At 37.8% G+C, this 19872-nt stretch overlaps 1 protein-coding gene across 5 annotated transcripts in view; it reads left to right on the top strand.

The window, feature by feature from the left end:
- The window catches only part of LOC139733004 (uncharacterized), a 156432-nt gene that overhangs the window by 22521 nt on the left and 114039 nt on the right, over positions 1–19872 (top strand). For 4 of the 5 annotated variants that reach the window (XM_071643844.1, XM_071643846.1, XM_071643843.1 and 1 more), the window contains exons 5-7: positions 2276–3828; positions 8748–8921; positions 11910–12092. In XM_071643844.1, coding sequence (XP_071499945.1) covers positions 2276–3828; positions 8748–8921; positions 11910–12092 — 1910 coding nt within the window. The remainder of the gene's footprint in view (positions 1–2275; positions 3829–8747; positions 8922–11909; positions 12093–19872) is intronic. The other variant, XM_071643845.1, reaches the window with a different exon arrangement.

Below are 19872 nucleotides of genomic sequence, written 5' to 3'. Positions count from 1 at the left end.
AAATGACAGTTTTATTTCTAAGACAAGACTGAATGAGAACATGATGTCAAAGTGTATATTATCAACACCTGGGAACTGTGAGAGAACTGAAAGAGGTATCTCACATTGCTCCTTGGTTGATGTTTAATGAATAATTTGTACGGTATTGCGTTTGGACAGCCTTAACCAGTTTTTGTTGTTTTAATTCAAGAAGAAAATCAAGTTTGCTCGATAATATCAAGGCGGTATTTCTAAATTATATCACATCAAAGTGATGGAGGTTATGATCCATTTCAAACTCGCCTCAGCACTCCTTCCCCCCCCCCCCCACTCCTTGCTGGTAAAAAAAATTGCAATGTAAAGGGTTTTTAGTTGGGTCATTAATGTCCGATGTGTTTTTGTCTGCAACAATGTATCTCTGCACTTGGGCTGGATAGGATTTTTCTGTTCGGGCACAGAGGGTGTGAAAATCGGGGAGGCCCAAATTTTATGTTTTCATCTTTTTCTTTTAATGGACATGGTTTAACTTTCACTAACTCGGCAGGCATTATCGCATGTAAATTAATAATATATATTATATATGTGCACAAATAGATGGGCGCCTTTCCCTACTTGGTTGGCCCAGATACACGATGCAGGAGGGAGGGATATAACATCCCTAAACCAAAGTAGATATCTCTCTAGAACCATAGATGATAAGCTAAAGTTAGTGTTATAAGTAAGTAGAATTGTGACTGCAGTTTCATTCAACTCCTTTTTTTTTTCATAAAGGATGGGATGGGGGAGAGAGGACGGAGGAAGGGGAGAAACTTATGCTATTTTTTTACATGTTCAAGTTCATTTTGAAAATACATAGATGAATTTGATATCAAACGTGGCAGGCATATTACCGGGGTGAGAGAACATAGAAGTGGGCGCCATGCCCCAGGCCCTTGGGGACATAACCAGGAAACCCACGAACCCCTAAACTGGAGAGAGCAAAGCAAAACACCTTCATTTAACCACAAATATTGAATACATCGTACATCAGCGAAATTCTACCAAGATTAGGATGGAGCAAAGGTGGTCCCATGAGCGCCCTGACCGAATTTGAAGCCAGTTCATAAATTGTAATCTTATTTTTGGAAGTGCACGGTCAATTTTTCTATAAACAGATGGATTTTTGCAAGTGTGATGGAACATACGATTGGACGCTATGCCCCCAACCCGTTTGCTATTTTATCATAGGTAATAGTTGATCTGCAGACAAGGTAAAATTACATTGAAAGTGAACTTGCGATGTTCTTGTCTTATGTGTTTTTCAAAAGACTACCCTTCTTCCTTTATCAAAATGAAATAAAATGTGGAAAAAGTAGTACACATAAATAGTGATGCTTGTAAAGGGGTTTTGTAGACACAGGTTAATTTTTTTAATGGTCTTATTTGCAGGTATACAGATACCGGTTTATAAAGATATTCACTGTCAGAAACTTGACAATAGGGACATACAAACATAGGTGATTACGCAAACGCTAGTAGATAGGAGTATGTGCATGAACATAGTACACACTTAGAAAGTACAGTACAGATTTACACATTATTCAACTGAACTTTGATTGTGCATAGTGACATAAAAATAAACACACACACAGCCCTCCTCCGTGCATTTGCACGAAAGTCATAACCATGGACAGAATGAGTGGTTCACAATCTACAAGCTTTGCTTTTTAGTGGACCTCTCTATTCTTCTTCCTTTTTTTCAACTGAAGTATGACTTTGTATTATTTTTTTTGCCAGTATGCGCCCCTATGTTTATTGATACCATTTTTTAATTGCAAAGGCAAATGTTCTTTGCTTATGATGTAAAACCTGATTTATCTTGTTATGTTTTTGTTGAAAAAGAAAAAAGAAGAATGAAAATAAATGAATTGAATTGAATTGAATTGAACGTATACTAAGTGCATGCACTGAGTACTGATAATCCCACCACAATAGTTGTCATAAAGTTTTAATCCTGATTTCACACAATAAATGGTGGCCAAGTGACAGCTGTTTATTTCCATGGCCCCCTTTGCTCTTTAGTATTTTTCTTAAATGTTTATTTTTGTTTCTCATTTTATTTGATGGGTTGTTACATTAGCTTTTGGTGGGTTACATACTCCATCATTAAAATGTTTAGCATTTTAAGAAAATCAAATGATGACAATTTGTTCTTGTTGGGATTCAGAATAGCAGACACGCACACAAACATCATTCAAAGATATATACAGTTACTTACACAAGTAATGTCTGTTTTTCTCTTTGCTTTACTCTCCAGGATCATCAATTAGTGCATCTTCGCTGTCGAAGGAACAGGTTCAGCAATGCAAAAATGATCTTGTAGAGTTTTACCGCATCCGTTACAGCGAGGTCACAGTGGATCCACTCGATTTCAGTACTTCTGTAGACTTTGATGGCATTTACACTAACCTGAGCCTTATAGACGAAATTGATAGCAAACAGAAGACACCAATTACTTACGAGGATCTCTTGACAAAGGAGGTAAAGGGAAGTCTTGCAAAGCGCATCTTGATCCAGGGTGAGGGAGGTGTCGGCAAAACCACGCTGTGCAAGAAAATCGCATGGGACTGGTGCCAGGGAAGGATTCTCCAGGACCTAGAAATGGTACTCGTAATTCCCCTACGAGATGTACGTGGCGGTGGGACCATTAGTAGGATTGCAAAAAGTTATTTGTCTGACTCAAACTCATCAACATCAAGCCAGATAGACAACTTTATATTAGAAAATCCAGCTAAAGTTCTCCTAATGTTTGATGGTTATGACGAGTTTAACGGGACAGTGACGAAGGACAGCAGCAGCGATGTCATTCGTATTCTACGATTAGATCGGTACAAGTCATGCAGAGTTATTGTGACGACAAGACCATGGAAAACAAATGAATTCACAATGGACAAGGTTCTTAAGAAAGCTTACACCTTTGTTAATGTCGAAGGATTCAACAAAGAGAATTTGACCGATTACATCAAGAAGTACTTTCATTTCAAAGAGAGAGACGATCTTGCAGGAGAACTGATCAGCTTCATGGAAGACAATGACACAATCAGGTCGAGCATGGCCCCGTTTCCAATCTTTGCTGCAATGCTTTGCCTCATGTGGAACGGAGTTGACGAACACAAGAGAAAAATAGTGCAAAAATTGCAAACTTTCTCTCAGCTTTTTGAAGAAATAATCTCTTTCTTGAAAGAACACTACGCATCAAAAATGACTACAAACTTCCAACACCAGGACCCTTGCCAATTTACGAAGAAAGCTGATAGTTCCATTCGGGCTATAGGTAAGATAGCACTGGACGGTTTGTTAGCCAAGGCTCTTTCATTTCCTGAAGAACGTTTCAGCAAGTGCCGTGAAGACATGGAAATATGCAAAAGTGTCGGGATTTTAACAGAAGAAAGAAGTGTCTGTGGAAGGGAGCGTCGGCGTGATGTCAACACCACATCCTTCGTCGGGTCAACGGTCTCATTCCCCCATAAACTGTTTCAGGAATATATTGCAGGAGTATACATCCATACTTTATACGAAGAAAATCGCGCCAGCTACGAAAGCCTGAAAAACAATCTCCTGTCTCGATCAGAAGAGCTTCGTTACCTACTCTACTTCGCCTCAGCTGCCGGGAAAGATGTTGGCTTGAGTATCATCGATGGATTGATAAATCGTCCTGACACGCACTTCTGCATAGATGTGGCTTTCGAGTGTCATACAAAGGAGGCTGCCATGGCAGTGTGGGAAGGACTACCAAGATTGACATTAACGCGGAAATTGTCACAACATACAGTGTCAGCAATTGCGTTCATGGTGCACTGTAACAAAGAGGTGAGTGATGGGGCCTACAGCTTTATTGTCCATTTCAGCAGCCACATGCAAAAAAAAAAAAAAATAGAAAAGAAAGATGAATAACGCAGAACAACAATGCACACTCGAAATAAAATTGCGCAAAATATGGTTACAACTCGTTATTCCGAAGGTTCGTTATACCAATGGTTCGTTAATCCGAAAATGAAATGAGGTTTGTTATTCTGAAGGTTCATTCATCCGAAAATGAAATAAGGCTCGTAATTCCGTTTCATTTTCGGATCAACGAACCTTCGGAATAACGCTGCAAATGTTCGGATTAACGAACCCTTTTTCATTTTCGGGTTAACGAACCTCGAAGTATCTGAATTCGTGTGTTTGGGAATAACGAACCTTCGGAATAACGAACAGCACCCCAACACTGAATTACACACTAACCTGAAAACTGCCTGTTAAAATTTTCCCAGCTAATGTCTGCTGAACAATTTGTTATTTTGATTTGCCCAACAGCTTTTCACCAGTTTCATTGTACCCAACTTTAATTAGTTCATATTTTGCTTACGTATAGTACATCGCCAATGCATTGTACTAAAATAATCTTACCTGAGGATGGAGGAAATACCCAATTGAGAGTTTACTAATTGTTGAATAAGATTACGTCAACCAAGCGTACGTGCTTCAAAAGATTGGGTTATTATTGCCAAACTATATTTCTCAAACACATAGATTTACTTTTTAAATGGACATAAATTCTCCAACTGAATGCCTTGACGATATACTCTACTTGTCGCCAAACTATCTTTACATTCGCCACACTTTTCTTAAATAACTGTATGTATACAAAAATCTATAAATAATCGAGCCTTTCGCGTAGAGAAACAAGTTGTTTCACAACCTATAATTTCAGTATCGGGTTGGTGTGTGTTTTCAATTAAAAAATGAAACCTAAGAATCTATCAGCTCTAGGAAGTGGCCAATCTTACGAGAAATCAAGTTCCTTCGGTACCAAGCAATCTTATATACAAAGATTTTTATACACATTATCTCAAAATAGCAATTGTTGCACCTAACAAGAACTAGTCACTCTGAGAAACAGGTTTGACCCGATATCAATAATAAATAAACGTTGATGTATTGGAAGAGAGAAAATGTATGAATTTCGGAGCATGGTGTTATCTAGAATTTGCCAAGCATCAAGCCGACAGAGGTTTCAGCAAAGTCGGATGCGATTATTTTCTAGAACCCTATTACAAGATACAAAAATTTTGAAAAACAAATTTCCGGTCAAGACAATATTCATTAACTTTCCAAAGCTTATAGGGACATCATGAATACATATTTCTGTTTGTAGAAAGCTAAATCTACAGTGTCAGTTCAAAAACATTCATATAATTTTAGGAGTTCTTTTTAAAATTCTTTCAAATAATTTGATCACTGCAAAATGTGTCGTTTCAGTTTTGCTACCTGAACGAGTAATGCAAGTTCATTCAATACAAAATAAAGAATACTATACTAATGGTATCTATGGGTTAACTACTCTTTTTTTTTAAGGGGGGGGGTGGTGGAGTTTCCTCTTGAGTAACCTTTTGCCATTTTATACAGTATACAGTATAGTAATGCTGTTCAAGTCAAGGACTCATTCATTCCCCATTTTAGAAAAAAAATGTACTTGCCTGATGGGTTAACAGTAGCACCAAATGTAAATGCGATTTATGCGTATAAGAATATCAATCGCCATAACGACACTACCAGTTGTTTCTTTATATTCAGTTATGTTCCATATTATTCTCCCCTTTAATGCTTTCTGTATGCTTCCATGTTTTCTTGTCATAAATGTATTAGTGATTCTTCGGTGTTCATCCCTTTCTTTGTTTTGCAAGGTTAACCTTGCCCATCAGTCATTAGTTTCTCTTTCTGCCTCTGTTATTTAAGTAACCATCAAATGTCAGCTTTTTGTGCACAAACGCTCCTAACTAATGTATATTTACTACGGAACCGTTCACAGAACATTAAATTATATCTCACGGTATACCCCCGAAACATCTAAGAGCAAATTGTCATGCAAACTTATTTTGTATTACATAATGTGGATGTTGTGTGACCCATTCCTGGAACCTGAAATAATATGTGGCACCAACATGGTCACCCTTTTATTTGACAATATTACATTTCCTGAAGGATTATTAGTTACCCCCTGCTTGTTCACGAAATACGGGCAAATATCTACGGTCTGGTGCCATATTCCATGAGGCCGGAGGCCGAATGGAATATGGCACCAGGGCCCCGTTGCAAGAAAGTTGCAATCAATTGCAAATAATTGCTAATTTTGAAACAACCATTCTGATTGGGTCAGGGTCTGCCCTATTAAGAAGACATGCATGCAACAATGATTTTGATTGCCCAGTGACAATCAGTTGCAAGTTGCGTTTAAACGCAAAGTTTCTAGCAACGGGGCCCTGACCGTAGATATTTCCCGTATTTCGTAAGAACAAGCAGGGGGTAACGATTTTATCTTTTTAAGTGTAAGTGCTAACCTTCTTCTCGCTGATTTCCCCTCGTGAATGATGTTGAAATCGCCGGCTGTCAGCCATGACCGTGTTGACTTAGGCCTACGTCTCGCGAGCTGATTACTATATATGCGCGCATACAAATACGTACACGTACACACGCCATAAGATACTGCAGTACAGTCAGACCACAACGTCCTGAAAAGCCTTCGCATTTATCGTACGCGTACATGCATGGACCTCGCGGACATGAATACGTAATGAGCTGGGAGACCACATTTTTAGAGTGTCTGTAAATCTAAACGACATTATCAATCTTCATGATTTATACATCGATAAAAAGCTAAAGAGTTGTACTTTGATAAAATTCGACCACTTAAAAGGTTATGACTTATAAAATATACTGAACAAGAAAATTATAAAACACAAAATTTGCATATTTTTCATTTTTCTTAAGGGGTACACTAGACCAACGAAATTAAGGTGGACCAAAATGGAAGAGTTATAAAATGAAAGTGGAAATATCATTCTATGAAAACATAATGACTTTATGTGGACTGATCCTATGAACGGGTCAGGTTGGCGAATAAATCATTGCGTTGTACAGTTAATTTTTGACGAGATTTCAGTTTGCCGCGAATACGCGTTTCTGATTGGTTAATTCCCTCTGAGTGGAGAGTTGAACGAACCTGGCGGAATTACAGTAAACGTGTACTCTACATAACAGTAATACACTGTGTGTAGATGACAGTGTAGGACCCTATGGTGTGTGTGTGTGCGCGCGCACAATGTATGTATACGCGCTCAGGTTCAGGCAAATGCAGCTGAGATCTCCACGTAAACAAGAACAACACTCCACTCTGATCGACAGCTCAACTTTGGCTTGAACTTTGTTTGCACAACTAGATAGAGTAGCGTGCATTAATAGATAGCATACAAATCAATAATAAAAGATATAACACTAAGTTTGCGCACATGAGTTCTTTGGGGCTCTCTATTTGGTATTAGAATAATCATTCCTTATTAATCCACTGTATACATCGCTGAGTAATTTATCTATTGATACCCTGGGAGCGCATGATCATTCATGTATCTCAAATTGCCACACTATGATTTTTACTCGACGAGACTTTCAATTTTTATTGTTTTCTAAGCGAGGGACCAATTCAGTTCTTACTGTGCTATTATAACAAGTATATCTAAAACGTTGACTATCATTCATGTGGTGATTCAACCTGTGAACGGGTCGGGTTGGCAATAAATAGAAAGCCTTGTTCTAATTTGTCTCAGGGTCGTTTGGAAAATATCGATATATTGCAGAGATATGAATAATGGTATCATAAGCTCATTTTATATAATGTAAGCATTAAAAGGTGTGATTTATTTCAAATATTCACAAACCATGTCAATTAGTCGCGGATAGTAGATCTTCATGTCGTCTATAAGTGAATCTCGTAGACCATGCACTTTGTCTCTGAATTATCTCGCAAAATCTCGGGTGCTGAGAAGGACATGCGCAAAAACCTGCGCGTACGATAAATTTTTGATTTGAGCTCATTAACAGCAGCGTTGCGGTCTGGCTGAGTAGCCAAATAGATATAAGTTGCTGTTGTTTATCAAGCGTCTAGTGGTCTCAGGTTATGTGCGCAATACGCTTGAGGACCGCGCGCTGTCCATTTGTTTTGTACAGGATTAGCGCGCACTTTCCTATAAGCGTCTTTGGTACACGCGTAGCTGGCTGTGTAATACAGTATCATGACGTCATATCCACGTAATACGGGATATATTACGTGGTTGATTGACCAATGAGATTACAGAATTCACGATCACTAAAAGATAAACAGTTATATTATCATAAAGGATCACTTTTTGCTGACTGGTGTGACACCTATATTTCTATACCCTTATAATTAAATTGAAGTGATACGTCGAGAAATTGCAAACAGAATACACAAAACTTTGTTGAACCGATATGAATGTGTAACATTGTGGTATCACTTTAATAGGTAGCCTCATTATAGGTGTCACACGAGTCACGCAAAGAGTAGGGTTCAGAGTATGAAAACTGTATCCTTCAGGAAATATAAAATTGACAAAGGGGTGGTGATGATGGTACCATATCATTTCACTCGTGTTATATTTTGTTTCTGTCACGCGATTCAAGTTCCATGCAGGAATCCATCACACAGCATCGGTAAAAGCAGATTAAAAAGTAGCAGACTTAATTCTGTACCCTAAAACCTTATACATAACCACAGGGCTTAACTTAATCTGGAAACAAAGTATGGATTCCAAAGATTATTGAGGCTTGAACCGTTTTACACTCCTTATACAGATAACATCCAGGTACGTGTTATTCGAACTTCTTTGTCTGTTTTTCTGTTTTGTTTGTCTGTTTACCGGTATTTCTCTGTTCGTTTATCTAAGTAACAGATAGGTGCCTTCAACTTGTCTACAAGACAACGTAACCCTCTCTCATTGATTCAAGGAAGAGACTTGGCCAAATGGGTGTGTCCAATGCCGCAGCTTTCTTACTTCGAGGTGGATGACTACAAGTTGCTCGATGAATTCTTCTCAACAGCTGCGGAATTAGCAGAATCCTGTCAGGTACATCACTTTTGATTTTGCAACATTTACATTAGACTCTGAAAATAATCACGAGTTAAAAAAATCATTTCATTGGTGCACTTGCTATTGGACTATAAAAAGATATGTCTTCATGTTCGATGTGAGTTGCTTGCATATATAGATGTGAGTCTGTAGTCAATCGAGTTCTGTCTTATTTGTTTTCAACGTTGTTTTGTTTTTTATCTCCTAAAATTCACTATTCATTTTTCAGCTAATGACGACTTGATACTGTTATACATAGTGAGCGATTTATTCATTGGCTTATTAATACCACTAATGTGCAAAATACTTAATATTACTATTTGAAAAGTTATTTATCCTTTACCGAAGATTGACAATCTATTGAAATGTTTGTTAAAATCCGACCACAACTCTAAAGAAGATGAAACATTATGGACCACAGACCACGGACAGGTGGTGGCTGGCATGCAAGCATAATCGTGACAGCTCACAAGAGCCATGTATTACCGTGTCTGCTTTTGATAAGCCTTCTGACACCAAGTGCACCTTGCAGCTTCTCTGAAGGTTTTTAACAGTTGTCAATTGGCCGAGTGTAACTTAAGTCACATTAACTGCAATCATTTACTTCTGACATGTTCACATTGTGCTATGATCTTAACACCGTGACTTTCTTTGTCCATTAACCGGTATTTGTATTTGTTGTACTCTAGGTTTATTAAAGATCGAAGTGATGCAAACTTTAAAAAGTATGTGGTATATAAAAATTTGTTGACTTCTGCTGTCCGACAGAGCAAAAAGAGGTATTATGATAATGTTTTTCGGTCTACTCAATATGATATTAAGAAGACATGGTATCACATAAATGAATTATTAGGGAGAGGGAAGAAACCATTAATTCCGAGTGAAATGTACCATAATGGCATTACACTTCAGTCAGATTTACATAAAGCTGAATATTTTAATAAATATTTTATTGATTTGCCCTCAAAGATAACCAATGATATACCCGCTGCCAAAAGTTCATTTCTAGAATATTTATCTGTGCAAAGTCACTCCTCATCATTGTATTTTACTCCAACATCTGTTCATGAAATTATAAAATTTGCTACTGCCCTAAACCCATCAAAATCATGTGGGTCAGATGATGTATCTCCAATGGTTGTAAAGAGTTGTATACAGTATATTGCTGATCCCTTGTGTGATATTTTCAACAAGTCTCTTTCACAAGGAATTGTTCCACAAAAATTGAAATTAGCAAATGTAATCCCTGTATTTAAAAAGAATGATAGCAAATGTATAGAAAATTATAGACCAATTGCTTTGTTGCCCATTTTCTCAAAGATCCTTGAAAAAATTGTGTATAAAAGATTGGATGATTATCTTCAATCATATAGTGTTTTGATTCCACAGCAATTTGGTTTTCGGAAAAAATGTTCCACGAGCATGGGTGTCTTGAATTTAGTGAATACTGTCGTTAATGCTATTGATAGTGGCAGGTATTGTATTGGTATATTTTTAGATTTGTCGAAGGCTTTTGATACTATTGACCATTCGATACTCCTGTGTAAGCTTGAGCATTATGGTATTCGTGGAGTAGCTCTAGCTTGGTTTAAAGATTACTTGCAAAATAGACAGCAATGTGTAACGGTAAATGGAGTTAAATCACAGTCGAGGCAAGTAACATGTGGTGTTCCACAGGGCTCAGTCCTAGGCCCTTTATTGTTCCTTATTTATATTAATGACATTATCAATTCATCTAGCTTGTTTACTTATTCGCTTTTTGCAGATGACACTTGCTTACTTGCCCACCACAACTATTTGTTACCCTTAATAAACTCTGTAAATGATGAAATTGGTAATATATTTGAATGGTTTTGTTGTAATAAACTATTATTGAATACTAGCAAATCTCAATATGTTGTATTTAGATTAAGAGGGAAAAGAATCCAAAATGACATTGTTCCACTTGTTATAGGCGGTAACCAGATTGATCGAAGCCAAAATGTACGATTCCTAGGCGTTATAGTCGATGAATATTTATCGTGGAAAGACCACGTCAGTTACGTCTGTACTAAAGTTTCTCGTAGTGTTGGTATCATATCCAAGTTACGTCTCTATTTACCAAAAGAAACCTTAATTACTCTGTATAATGCCATAGTTATGCCTCATTTAATGTACTGTAATGTAGCTTGGGGAAATACTTATAAGACTCATATAGATAAGTTGATTGTTCTTCAGAAAAAAGCTGTAAGGTATATTACAAATTCAAACTTTAGAAGTCCAAGTTTGCCATTGTTTATTCAACTTCATATTTTGCCATTTGAAAAATTAGTTATCTTGAGTTGCTTGATTTTTATGTTTAAGACACAAGGTGATCCGAAATCTTTCATGAAGGATGCGTTTGTGTTAAATTCTACCGTTCATGCTTATAATACGCGTAAAAGTAATCTCATTCATCAACCCTTTGCGAGAACTCAAACTGCCCAAAATTCATTTGTATATGTTTGTATTAGAGAATGGAATAATTTGCCATTGAGAATTAGGTCAGCCTCATCACTATCCAACTTTAAACGTACATGTCGCATTTATCTTGAGGGAAATTTGTAAAACAAGAATGATCAGGGAAGCTGAATTTAAAAGTATAGTAAAATAGAAAGTATCTTTCTGCAATTTCATGTAAATTATATGTGTGTGCATGAGAGTTTTTGTGACACGTGTTTGTATGATTGAATGTGTGTGTGTGCGCGTGTGTGTGTGTGTGTGCTTGTGTTGCATCTGTCCTATGTAAATATGTTACTATTATACTTCTTGTTAATATGTTTAAAACTTTAGTATGTTTTGCTTTGTTTTATATGTTTATCCGGGACCCCTTTTTTACAAGCTCTGCTTCTTTTGGGGTCCCAAACCATTCATTATTCTTAATGCTGTATCCTTTTGTAAAATGTCAAATGTTTAATGAATTGGTTAAATAAACTTGAAAACTTGAAACTTGTTTATAATTAACAGATTAAAATATTACGGTTGTCAAGCGAATTCCCCCTATGCAAAGAGGATGTTATCTCCCCAATGGGAAGATACTTGGCTAAATGGTTGTGTACTATGCCACAGCTTTCTCGCGTCGAGGTGAACACCTACAAGTTACCCGAATTCTTCTATTCAACAGCTGTCGAATTAGCTGCATCCTGTCAGGTACATCAATTTTGATTTTACATCATTCCCATTGGACTATGAAAACTCTTTAAACCTATTCATCTAACCCTTTTTGAATAGTGTAGGCTACAATATGTCTGTAAATTGATTTTCCTTTCTTGTGAGGGGTAGCGAATTGCCACTTGATAACTTAATTACTTGTTCAGATAGTTTGTTCGTGTCACATTGACTCCTTTATATATCATTTTTTTTTTTTTAGCGGTGGTTATCTCCTTATCACTTTTAATGCGCCCATTCAGTGTTTAGCAACACTAAAAAGCTTTGACCGCTGACGACAGACAGGAAAAGACGGATGGCATACGAAAATTGAGGCTCGGGTGCCAGGATGTGAATAATCATTGATGTGCATCTGTTGGTACACCTTTATTCATGGTTTGTTTTTGTTTTGATAACTCCACCACGATGTGTTGCCGGAGGCAAAGGTTTTTTTCGGGTTGTTCGATATTCCGTCTGTAATCAATTTTGTGGATAGCGTAACTAAAAGAAAGGCAAAAAAAACCCCACAAACAAACAAACAAACAAACAAAAACGTTTCACCTACTTTAATGAAACTTGGCATGTATAAATGTATGAGTGCGCAAATTGTGCGTGTCAATTTTTTGGTGCAAATGCTGAAGTTCAAAGGTCAAAAGGTCAAGTTCTAATGCTCAAAATTTCCCAATTTCCCATATCTATGCAATGCCGAAGGTATTTTCTTGAAACTTAGTGTATAAATGAACTACCCAATGAAAATTCTCCAGAGAGAGCTTTTGAGTCGAGGTCAAAGGTAAAAGGGAAAAGGTCAAGTGAAAATTTTAAAATTTCACTTTTTTCTCCATATCTCGCAAATGGTGCAAGATATCTTCATGGAACTTAGAACATATGTATGTACTGACCGGTAGTGGGGGTCATGGGTCACAAGTCAAGGGTCAAAGGTCAAGGAAAACTCCTCAAAATGTCACTATTTCCCTCCTATTTATGCAATGCCTGCAGGGATTTTCTTGAAACATAATATGTACGTGTAATGCCCAATAGAGATTATCTGAGAAGTTTCTTGCCAAAAGGTCAAAGGTCGAAGGTCGAGTGAAAGTACTAAATTTCACTTCTTTCTCCATATCTCAAGAGTGACACAAGTTATCATCATGAAACTTAGTACATATTCATGCATGTTTTACCTGACAGTAATTCTCTTGGGAATTTGATTGTCATAGGGTGAAAGGTTAACGGCCAAAGGCCACGTTGAAATGATTATATTTTACTATTTGTGACCCGGCATCACAAAACAAACAGAAAGTCGCCAGACACAAAATTTAAGTTAAGAGCATATTTTCAAAGAGCAGACTTTACGCTTTAAAATGCTGTATAACTCAAATCAAATGGACTTTCCTAGCCTATCTAAATATTGGAAAGAAAGAGTAGAGGGCGCTTCGGCGACAGCGACGGACGTGTTTTTTGGACTGTCCCTGAGAAAGGTGGAAAAATCGCTAAAAATTGTGCCTTTGTGGATTCTTATCACCATGACCAAATCAAAATCACAAGGAAAATCAACTTCGCACGACTCTGACGGAAATAAACGCTATCAACTGCGGAATTCCAACCAGAATGAGGAACATGTTGATAGTGTAGTCAACGAAACGAGCTCGACTGCAAAAACTGTACCAAGTACCGGGCATACTCCACATAATTCCGCCAGCCCTCCTGCGACCTGTGATGAGCCGTCAGTTGACCAGCCATCGGCTGGTCAATCAGCCGCATCGAACAGCCAAGGGGACAATGATCTGAAAGACGCTATCAAAAGGCAAGTTTCTGAAGCTCTTTGTTCCCTTGCAGTGATTGACAAAGTAGCGAACGCCATTTTCGAACTATACTTTAGTTGAAAAGCGGCTCGAAGAAGAAGTAACTGCCAAAGTATACGAAGCCGTAAGCATGGATCTGGAGTCAAAATGCAGTGAGATTAAACAGTTGAATGAAAAAGTGAAACTTCTCCAAAACTCTGGAATAGACCTGCAGGCTGCGAAGGATGAGGCTGAGCAGTATAGCAGGAGAAACTGTCTGCGAATACATGGCATTGTTGAAACGCCAAACGAAAGTACGGATGACAAAGTACTAGAGGTCATCAATCGTCACCTGGAAATCGACATGGGACCAGCCGCCATTGACAGATCACACCGGGTCAATCAACGCCACTCGAGTAGCCATGGCAACGATGCTGCTGGACCGGAGCATAGCGCCACCTACGCCGATGCGACAAGGCGGAGCAACCCACGAGCGATAATCGTGAAGTTCACCCGCTACAATGACCGGCAGCAAGTATACAAGTCACGCACAAAACTGAGGCATGTCCAAGGTGCGAAAATCTTCATTCGTGAATCTCTGACGAACATTCGATCATCGCTGTACTGGGAGACACTCCAGAATAACAAAGTCAAATCTGTGTGGTCTCAAGACGGAAGGATCTTTGCCTTCACAAAAGAAAACAAGCGAATAACCATTGGATGCAAAAATGATTTGGACTTAATCTGAATTATTAGCTTCGTTTTGGTATAAGAAACGAGATTCTGTGGTATCTTATCATTATGACTATAAAATTCCCATGTTCAATTTGTGCCAACCCGGTACGAAACAATCAGACCTCAATATTATGTGTCAAATGCAACTTATGGGTTCATGTGAAGTGCTGTATACTGTTTCTACAAACGTATTTCTGTCCAATGAAGACTGGATATGTAGCAAATGCATTTTCGGGGAATTACCTTTTATGAATGTACATGATCTTACCAATTTTGATGTTTGCCAACCAAATAATCAATCAACATGTGATGACGCCAGAAATAGTGGTAATCTTTTTTTTTTTTTTACAATGATTTCATACCCACGTTGTACAAGTTAAAATGTGTATTTATCGCTGTTGTTTTTTTATATGAATGTTACATGTATGTCAAGTGGACCCCTTTGAAAATCAGCTGTGCTGAAAGGGCTATCCACCCTATTGCTGGAAATAAATAAATAAAATAAATAAAAATAAAAAGCACACACCCAGGAAGAGTGTGAACTGAGAAAAGAGGCTATGAAGTGCAGTGTCTATTCAAGCGCTTACTCTTTACAAAGCCGTGCTGGCTGCGCGATGAATGGGACAAAAAACAGGATGTAAACCACCTGAGTAGCAACAATGAAGGGATTATCAGATTAAACTGAAATTGAGCGTGCCTTAGTAACACATTCTGTCCATGATTAATGCCAACTTTCCAAGCAGTAGCATTTTCCTTTCAAAAGTTATTAGAGTTGAAAGTGAAGAGTATTTACAGGGTTTTTATGCCTCCGCCACGAAGTGGTGCCGGAGGCATTATGTTTTCGGGTTGTCCGTCCGTCCGTCCGTCCTTCCGTCCGTCCGTCCGTCCGTCTTTCCGTCCGTCCGTAATGAATTTTGTGGACAAGGTAACTATCAAAAGCTGTTGAGGTATCGTAATGAAACTTGGCATGTATGTGTATTAGGGGGTGAAGTTGTGCCTATCAACTTTTGGGTGCACGTGCTCAAGGTCAAAGGTCAAAAGGTCAAGGTCAAATACATAAAGTTTCACTATTTCCACCATATCTATGCGATGCCTGAAGATATTTTCTTGAAACTTAGTGCATACATGTATTACCCAATTTAGATTCTCTGGTGAAAGTTTGGGTCATGAGGTCAAAGGTCAAAGGTCAAAAGGTCGAGTAAAAGTATTAAAACTTCTTTTTTTTTCTCTGTAAATTGGAAAATTGTTCAAGGTATCTTCATGGAACATAGTATATACATGTACTGACTGGCAGTGATTATCTAGAGAATGTAGGGTTCATGGGGTAAAAGGTCAGGGGTCAAAGGTCAAGTGCAACACTTCAAAATTTTACTATTTCCCTCATGTTCATGCAATGCCAGCAGGATTATTTTTTTTTTTTTACACTTGGTGTATGCATGTGTAACCTAATAGAAATTCTCTGGAGAGTTTTTCTTTCTTTTTTTTTTTTGCCTCAAAGGTCAAAAGGTCAAAGATCAAGTGAAAGTGCTGAACTATCATTTGTAACTTTTTCCTCCATATCTCGGAAGTGGCTCAATTTATCTTGAAACGTACTGCATATCTATGCATGTTCTACCTGAATGTGATTATCTTATGAATTTTAGGGTGAAAGGCCAGATGAACATGGTAACAATTTACTATTCAGTACAGAAATTGCACTTTTTCTCCATACTGGTACCATGAAAATTACTCAATGCATAAATGTATGAATGGGTCAAAGTCAAGTTAAAGTCCTTAAATCCCCAAATACATGCTCTCCTATTCATCCAATTAAACCAAGGTCAAGGAAGGTGAACATTCAACACATTTGTGACAAACTTGTCATTTCAATATTTTGCCAGTTTTGTGAAAATGTAATCACACATTGTCCACATGTACTATCTAGACCTATTAGGAGAATCATGCATTATGGCGGAGGCATACCAGTCGCCATAGCGACATTTCTAGTTAAGAAATGAAAAGGGGACTCTACAGACACAATGTCATCTGCATATTTCTTTGTTCTCACATTTACCCATGTAAAATGTCTGTAATTCAGCCTGCGGGCTGCTATGGATGTTACCAACTAGAAAATGCCTTTTCATTCATTCATTCATTTATTCACCTAATCACACTATTCTACAAAAAGTGTTTGAGATAAACTGCTCAAAACACACTTTCCTGCCCGTTTTATGATCCCAAATTTCAGCATAATGTAGAAGAAGACTTGCTCTTTCAGAAAATATGAAAAAGTCAAGATCGGCTGGGTTAACCCATTTCACCTACTTTCAGTCCTCACACAAAATCAGTGTAATGCGACATTTATTCGTTTTGTGATGCGCGGTCACATTTAATACTTGAAATTACATTTTTTTTTTCTCCATACCTTAGAAATTACTGATTTTATAACCTGTAAGGGTAAAATATCAAGTAAAGATCCTCAAATCATCAAATAACTGCACTCTTAGACTATTATAGCCATTCATCCAATTAGACCTAGTTCAAGGAAGGTGAACATTATTCCACATTTTTGTGGCAAACCTGTCATTTTGATATTATGCAAGTTATGTGAACCTGTCACCACACATTGTCAAGACGTTGTACTATAGGCCTTTTAGGAGAACCATGCATTACCTTTCGCGTACTTGAACAATTTTCGCCAAAAAAAAAAAAACAACAACAAAAACATGATAATGTATACGGGCCCCAGATACTGGAATGACCTATCCCCCGAAATAACAAGCTGCCCGTCTTTATACTCCTTTAAACGCAAATAAAGAGTTTTACTTGAGTGCATAATTTGCATACACTGAATAAATGTGTAATGTCTTATCTATTATTGTGGTATGTTATTGTCCGATCAAATATTCTTGTCAACACGCTGCAGTTTTCATTTTGGGCCTGGCCGTCAGGTTCTCTGAATTCATCATTAGCAAATCCATACTCTACTTCGTTTCCCTATCTTCTTCCTTTCCTCTACCTCTCTTTCACTTTCTACTCTGACCTTGACAGCAGTCACCAAAATAAATGACTTGATAGCTGTACATATTACTTTTTGTGTTTTACTGAACTTTAATGCAACAACAGTATATGTGACCGTGCTTCACAAAACGAACAAAAAGTCGCACACACTTATATTGTGTAAGGACTGAAAATAGGTGAAATGGGTCAACCTAGCCAATCTTGATTTTTTTAAATATTTTCTGAAAGACCAAGTCTTATTCTACACTATGCGAAAATTTAGGAATGTGTGTTTTTTTAGCAGTTTATCTCGAACATTTTTTTTTTTTGGGTAGAACAGTGTGAGTAGGTGTGTCTTTTAGAATCCCCTTTTCATTTCTTAAAAACCTTGTACACACTCTTCACTTTCAACTCTGATAACTTCAGTTTAATCTGATAATCCCTTCATTGTTGTTACTCCGTTGGCTTACATCCTGTTTTTTGTCCCATTCATCGCACGGCCAGCACGGCTTGGTAAAGATTAAGCGCTTGAATAGACACTGTACTTCAGAGCCTCTTTTCTTAGTTCACAGTTTTCCTGAGTGCGTGCTTTCTTCCCAATATTTAGGTTTGATTTGAGTTATAAATAATAGTAATAATAATAATTGATATGATTTATGTAGCGCCAAATCCACTCTGCAGAGTGCTCTAGGCGCGGAAGGAAGAGAAGTAAAGGAGATAAAGAACATATAAATTTCAAAATACATGTAATGAGTAAGCAAAATAATGGAGGCCTTAAACAGGTGAGTTTTTAGACTGCTTTGAAAGGAATCTGATGAAGAACATTTTTTTTTATGGCTGAAGGTAAGTTATTCCGTGAGGTGGGAGCAACATGGCCAAAGGCACGTGTGCCCCATATTGTAGTCAAGGGCGTACCGAGGGTGGGGGGGGGGGGGTGGGGTGTTTTGGGTGTTCAAACACCCCCCTTTGCCAAAATGGGGGTGTTTGAGCTATTCAACACCCCTCTTCAGCGATGTTTAGATGTTGACAAATGAAACAAACTGAGCTGTCTTTACCGCTTTTATTTCCGTTTTGAATTCCGCCTTTCCTTTCTTTTGCGTTCATTTTCTCTCTCTCTTCCTTGTTTTATCTTAATGTGGTGTGGATGATGATACATTATGGAGTTACATAATATTATACGCACTAAAGAAGTCGTGTACAGTACGTGTTAATACTACGTTACTGCACCGCGCGCGAAGCTGACGCGCAAACAGTAGACATTCCCGATCCCTGCTTTACTTTCTGGCCGAATCGCGAAGATACATTGCCGGTATTACATACATTTACCGGTATTATACCGTACGCGGTATACCGTAAATTGTGTATGATGCATAATAATATGTGCGTACAATGCATGCTGCGCTGCAGCCTATCATAGGCACATTGCATACTAAGTTAGTAGTATCAACTACCAACAGTGGCGTATCTGGGGGGGGGGGGGGGGGGCAGAGGGGCACGTGAAAAAACAAAAACGAGAAAAAAAGAAGAAGAAAAAAAACCGACGAAGAAAAAGAAGAAAAAGAAGAAGAAGAAGAAGAAAGAAAAAAAAAACCCTCGCCCTGACGGGGGGGGGGGGGGGGGGGAAGGAGAAAGGGGGGGCAGAAAACCAAATCAAACAAGATAAAAACAAAACATGAATTCCATGTTTTGTAACGCTAAAATATAAAAATTTTCGGCTTGCTCGCTAAAAAAAAAAATAAGAACAAAACGTAATGATGACGTGGAAATATAAAAATTTCGGCTCACTCACTCGTAGTAATTTAGAGTATTTTTCCAAGTCCTTAGTTTGTTGGCATAGATTAATCGTTATTTATGAAGCCGTCACTATATCTTGATTAGAATTGTAAGATTTAATAACCAAAAAAGACAAGAAGTCCATATTTTGTAAGGTGAAATACAAAAATTGTCGGCACGCTCGCTGCGCTCGCTCGCCAAAATTCTTCAATATCTATTACATTTAAATCACCCTCAAAAGACCCCTTCTAAGTGCTTGAAAAAGCATATCATGTGGACTTTTTTTACGTCCCTACCGGGATGGGGTTGGACACTGTTGGCATAAATCGGTATCTATAAGGCCGTCACTACATATTGATTAGAATTGTAATTCGAAGATTTAATAACCAAAAATGACAAGAATTCCATGTTTTGTAAGCTGAAATACAAAACGACGACAAAAGATTGTGATTCAGCGTGATTCCTGGTTGGCATTTTGAATACAAGCAGGATGTGCGCAGTGTACTCAGAATATCGGA

This window comes from Diadema antillarum, unplaced genomic scaffold (genome assembly GCF_040938485.1).
Source record: "Diadema antillarum isolate AM-2024a unplaced genomic scaffold, OU_Dant_1.0 seq00000459_RagTag, whole genome shotgun sequence".
NCBI classification, from domain to species: domain Eukaryota; kingdom Metazoa; phylum Echinodermata; class Echinoidea; order Diadematoida; family Diadematidae; genus Diadema; species Diadema antillarum.
The sequence above is the reverse complement of the archived record's forward strand: the minus strand, read 5'-3'. Positions and strand labels throughout refer to the sequence as shown.